Below are 6,089 nucleotides of genomic sequence, written 5' to 3' on the forward strand. Positions count from 1 at the left end.
CTCCCCTCTCCTCTCCTCCCTTCCCCTCTTCTTCTTCCTTCCTTCCTTCTTTCCTCTCTCCCTTCCCCCCTCCTCTTCCCTCCTCTCCTCTCCTTCCTTCCTTCCTTCCTTCCTCTCCTTTCCTCCCCTCTCCTTCTTCCTTCCTTCCTTCCTCCCCCTCCTCTCTTCCCTTCCTTCCTTCCTCCCTCTCTCCCTCTCCTTTCCTCCCCTCCTTTCTTCCTTCCTTCCTTCCTTCCTTCCTTCCTTCCTGCCTCCCTCCCTTCCCCCTCTCCCCTCCTCTCCTTCCTTCCTTCCTTCCTCCTTCTCCTCTCCTCTCTTCCCCTCCCCTCCCCTTCTCTCTTCTCTTTCCCTTCCCTCCCCTCTTCTCCTCCCCTCCCCTTCCCTTATCCATTCTTCCTATCTGTTTATCTCCTTTCTTGCTTGCCTAACTGAAGTTCTCCCCACCAACCTCTATACCAGGGGTCCCCAACCCCCGGTCCATGAACCAGTACCGGGCCATGGCATACCGACAACCGGTCCGCACAAACAAGCAAAACCCCATCCACGGGATGTACGCAGCACACAAAACCACGCGCTCTCCGGTCCGCGGAAAAACCTCTCTCCACGGAACCGGTCCCTGGTGCCCAAAAGGTTGGGGACCTCTGCTCTATAGCATCTGTCTGTTTTTGCATTTCTTCCCTTTCCTCCTCCACCCTCCCTCTGCCCTTCCTCAGTTTTCTCCCCCAACCCATTAATCCTCTTTTCCCCCCAAACGTAAAACTCCCGACTTCCTTTTCTTCACCAGGAGAACCTCAACAAGCTGATGACCAACCTGCGTTCCACCCACCCCCACTTTGTCCGTTGCATCATCCCCAACGAGACCAAGACCCCAGGTGAGACACCCCCCCCCCCACACACACACCCCACCTTCGAGGGCCACCCAATTTGTTCGTGACATCTTCGTTTCAAGCATGTTCACGGCCGCCAGTTTTAATTTGGTAACTCTGGGTGGCCAACCAGACATAAATGTAAGATAATAAATACAGTAGTGGCCAAAATTGTGGAAACCTTTTGGGAAAAGCGTACATTTGAGGCTGGATGGCTAATAACACCACTTTTATTTTTGGAGCGGTACCATAAAATTATATATCAATGGAAAGATAATTGAATCAAGAATGTAATGCAGCCAAGTTTGTTCAATTATCTGTACTGTATTCTGTGAAAAGTTATAGCCAAATAACCAGAAAAAGGAAGCACAACTTGCTTAGGTTGATCTCAGGTAGCTTTCCTTCATCCGATTGTAGCCAATGAGCATGAGTGTTTAGAGAACCAGTCAGGTGTCATCTTGTTTTGGCAATGAGCCAATCAGATCACAGTAGGATCCAGTAATTGATCTCATGTATTGATAAGATAAGATGAGATGAGATGAGATGAGATGAGACGAGACGAGACGGGACGGGACGGGACGGGACGGGACGGGACGGGACGGGACGGGACGGGATAGATAAGATAAGATAAGATAAGATAAGATAAGATAAGATAAGATAAGATAAGATAAGATAAGATAAGATACCCTTTATTGTCATTTTTTTTACTGTGGGCACAACGGCACACATCAAAAATGAAATTGAGTTGCCCGCTCTCAAAGTGAAACACATACATGACACACACCTAAACATACTATGTAGAACATATGTATAGACCCACACCCCTACATATACATAGCAAATAAATATTAAACACTGTCCACACTTGGAATACTGAATCCAGTTTTGGTCACCGCGATGTAAAAAAGATGCTGAGACTCTGGAAAGAGTACAGAGAAGAGCAACAAAGATGATTAGGGGACTGGAGGCTAAAACATATAAGGAAAGGTTGATGGAATTGGGGATGTCTAGTTTAATGAAGAGAAGGACGAGGGGGGACATGATAGCAGCCTTCCAATATCTCAGGGGCTGCCCCAAAGAAGAGGGAGTCAAGGTATTCTCCAAAGCGCCTGAAGGCAGGACAAGAAGCCACGGATGGAAACTAAGCAAGGAGAGAAGCAACCTAGAACTAAGGAGAAACTTCCTGACAGTTAGAACAATTAACCAGTGGAACAACCTGCCTCCAGAAGCGGTGAATGCTCCAACCCTGGAAGTTTTTAAGAAGAGACTGGACAGCCATTTGTCTGAAATGGTAGAGGGTTTCCTGCCTGAGCAGGGGGTTGGACTAGATGACCTCCAAGGTCCCTTCCAACTTTATTATTATTATTATTATTATTATTATTATTATTATTATTATTATTATTATTATTACTACTACTACTACTACTACTACTACTACTACTACTACTACTACTACTATTAAGCCTTACGGATAGCATCAAATATTAGGAAAGCTCCCCTCACAGTCTTCCGATCCTTCCTCAACGAGGACTAGCTTCTTTACTTTTTGTACACACCGGCTTTTTCTCCACCTTCCACAGGGATGATCGACAATCCCTTGGTCATGCACCAGCTGCGTTGTAACGGAGTGCTGGAAGGGATCCGGATCTGCCGGAAAGGATTCCCGAACCGGATCCTCTACGGGGATTTCCGGCAAAGGTAGGCCTGAACTTCGCGAGTTTGGGGAGGGGCTTTCAAGACCCTTGGAAAAGTCACACACATACACACACACACACACACACAAAGATTAAAGAAAAAACACACACACAATGACTTTTGTTTCTACTTGGAAACCACCACTGGACTTTGTGCTCGAGGTGGGGGGAAAAAACGGAAACTTTGATTTTGGGTTTTGCCAATTGGATAGGTTTGCTGTTATGGAAACGGCTAGTTTAGAGTACAGGCCCTCCTCAACTTATGACCACAACTGAGCCCCACATTTTTGTTACTGAGGCATTTATGAAGTGAACTTTGCCCCGTTTTACGACCTTTCTCGCCGCAGTTGTTACATGAATCACTGCAGTTGTTAAATTAGTAACACAGTGATGAAGTGGATCTGGCTTCTTCCCCATTGACCTTGCTGGTCAGAAGGTCGCAAAAGGGGATCACATAATCCCAGGACACCGCAACGGTCATAAATGTGAGTCAGTTGTCAAGCGTCTGAATTTGGATCATGTGACCAGGGAATGCTGCAACGGTTGTAAGTGTGAGAAATGGTCGTAAGTCCCTTTCGCCAGGGCCATTGTAACGTTGAGCAATCCCTAAATGAAGGTTGTAAGTTGAGGACTACTTGTATTTGACACTGCTGAGATGAGAAGAGGAACTTACAGCTTTTCCTTCTTTTCCTTTTGAGGTACCGTATCCTAAACCCTGCGGCCATCCCGGAGGGACACTTCATCGACAGCCGGAAAGGGGCAGAGAAGCTTCTGGGCTCCCTGGACATTGACCACACCCAGTACAAATTTGGACACACCAAGGTGAGAGAGAATAGAATAGAATAGAATAGAATAGAATAGAATAGAATAGAATAGAATAGAATAGAATAGAATAGAATTAAGAACAGAATTAAGAATAGAATAGAATAGAATAGAATAGAATAGAATAGAATAGAATTAAGAACAGAACAGAATTAAGAATAGAATAGAATAGAATAGAATAGAAATAAGAACAGAATAGAATAGAAATAAGAATAGAATAGAATAGAATTAAGAACAGAATTAAGAATAGAATAGAATAGAATAGAATAGGAATAGGAATAGGAATAGGAATAGAATAGAATAGAATAGAATAGAATAGAATAGAATAGAATAGAATAGAATAGAATAGAATAGAATAGAATAATGGAATGAAGACTAGACTAGACTAGACTAGACTAGACTAGACAAGACAAGACAATACAATACAATACAATACAATACAATACAATACAATACAATACAATACAATACAATACAATACAATAGAAAATATGGAATGGGAATGGAATAGAATAGAATAGAATAGAATAGAATAGAATAGAATAGAATAATGGAATGAAGACTAGACTAGACTAGACTATACAATACAATACAATAGAAAATATGGAATGGGAATGGAATGGAATGGAATGGAATGGAATGGAATGGAATACAATACAATACAATACAATACAATACAGTAGATAATATGGAATAGAATAGAATAGAATAGAATAGAATAGAATAGAATAGAATGGAAGGGACCTCGGAGGTCTTCTAGTCCAGCCCCCCCCCCCCCGCTCAAGCAGGAGAACCCATATCATCTCAGACAAGTGACTGTCCAGTCTCTTCTTAAAAACCTCCAGTGATGGAGCTCCCACGATTTCTGGTGGGAAGCCGTTGTTCCACTGGTTAATTATCCTCACTCCAGTGCTTGGAAAAGGACGATGGGCTTCATTCACTGAGCTCCCATTGAGCGCTAGGAGACAACAGCAGCCATTTTAAGAAGAATCTTAAGAAGAAAAGAAGTTGTTGAGACTCTGGAAAAAGTACAGAGAAGAGCAAGAAAGATGATTTGGGGGCTGGAGGCTAAAACGTATAAAGAACAACTGCAGGAATTGCGTATGTCTAACAAAGGAAAGGATTAGGGGTGACATGATAGCAGTCTTTCAATATCTCAGGGGCTGCCCCAAAGAAGAGGGGGTCAACCTGTTCTCCAAAGCACCTGAAGGCAGGACAAGAAGCAACGGATGAACACTGATCAAGGAGAGAAGCAACCTGGAACTAAGGAGAAATTTCCTTAAAGTGAGAACAATTAATCAATGGAACGGCTTAATAATAGTAGTAGTAGTAATAATAATAATAATAATAATAATAATAATAATAATAATAATAATAATAATAATAATAATAATAATAATAATAAAAAAAAAAAAAAAAAAGTTGGAAGGGACCCTGGAGGTCATCTAGTCCAACCCCCTGCTCAGGCAGGAAAGCCTATACCATTTCAGACAAATGGCTGTCCAGTCTCTTCTTAAAAACTTCCAGTGTTGGAGCATTCACAACTTCTGGAGGCAGGTTGTTCCACTGGTTAATTGTTCTAACTGTCAGGAAGTTTCTCCTTAGTTCTAGGTTGCTTCTCTCCTTGATTAGTTTCCACCCGTTGCTTCTCGTCCTGCCTTCAGGCGCCTTGGAAAATAGCTTGACTCCCTCTTCTTTGGGGCAGCCCCTGAGATACTGGAACACTGCTATCATGTCCCCCCTCGTCCTTCTCTTCATTAAACTAGACATCCCCAATTCCAGCAACCATTCCTTATATGTTTTAGCCTCCAGTCCCCTAATCATCTTTGTTGCTCTTCTCTGTACTCTTTCTAGAGTCTCAACATCCTTTTTACATCGTGGTGACCAAAACTGGATGCAGTATTCCAAGTGTGGCCTTACCCAGGCTTTGTAAAGTGCTATTAACAGTTCAGGTGACCTTGATTCTGACCCTCTGTTAATGCAGCATAGCACTGTGTTGGCTTTTTTGGCAGCTGCAGCACACGGCTGGCTCCTATTTAGGTGATTGTCCACTAGGACTCCAAGATCCCCCTCATAGTTACTTCTTTCAGAAATCGTGGGTGCTCTATCTCTGGAGGCTTTTCAGAAGAGACTGGACAGCAGGGTCTCCTGCTTGAGCTGGGGGGTGGACTGGAGGACCTCTGGCATCCCTTTCCATCTGATTATTCTGTTCTGTTATTCTTTATCCATCCCATCCAGCTGAAATCGTATCGGATCACCTGCCATGGGTAGGGGGTTGGCCTAGATGACCCCTAAGGTCCCTTCCAACTCTATTATTCAGTGTTTTATGTTCTAAATCTGCTTCCCTCCAGGTCTTCTTCAAGGCTGGACTCCTGGGCCTGCTGGAGGAAATGAGAGACGAACGCCTCTCTCGGATCATCACTCGTATCCAAGCCCAATCTCGTGGTGTGTTGGCCAGGATAGAATTCAGGAAGATCATGGAACGGAAGTAGGTCCACTGGCGGTCCTCCTGGTTTCGCTCTTCCGTCTGGAGGAGGTCCTCTTTGGCGGTAGCTTTCCTCAAAGGCCTTCCGTGACCTTTCCTAGGTCCCCTCCCTCATCTCAGCTCAAACGTAGATAATAATAATAATAATAATAATAATAATAATAATAATAATAATAATAATAATAATAATAATAATAATAATAATAATAATAATAATAATAA

General features: G+C 43.2%; 1 protein-coding gene across 1 annotated transcript in view; it reads left to right on the forward strand.

Moving 5' to 3' along the window:
* Positions 1 to 6,089, forward strand: part of LOC107293090 (myosin-7-like) — a 51,371-nt gene that overhangs the window by 23,354 nt on the left and 21,928 nt on the right. Inside the window, exons 16-19 of the mRNA XM_015822227.1 lie at positions 785 to 872; positions 2,447 to 2,564; positions 3,259 to 3,382; positions 5,734 to 5,870. Of these exons, the coding sequence (XP_015677713.1) occupies positions 785 to 872; positions 2,447 to 2,564; positions 3,259 to 3,382; positions 5,734 to 5,870 (467 nt within the window). The remainder of the gene's footprint in view (positions 1 to 784; positions 873 to 2,446; positions 2,565 to 3,258; positions 3,383 to 5,733; positions 5,871 to 6,089) is intronic.

Source organism: Protobothrops mucrosquamatus, unplaced genomic scaffold, assembly GCF_001527695.2.
Source record: "Protobothrops mucrosquamatus isolate PMUCROS unplaced genomic scaffold, P.Mucros_1.0 scaffold1499, whole genome shotgun sequence".
Lineage (NCBI taxonomy): Eukaryota > Metazoa > Chordata > Lepidosauria > Squamata > Viperidae > Protobothrops > Protobothrops mucrosquamatus.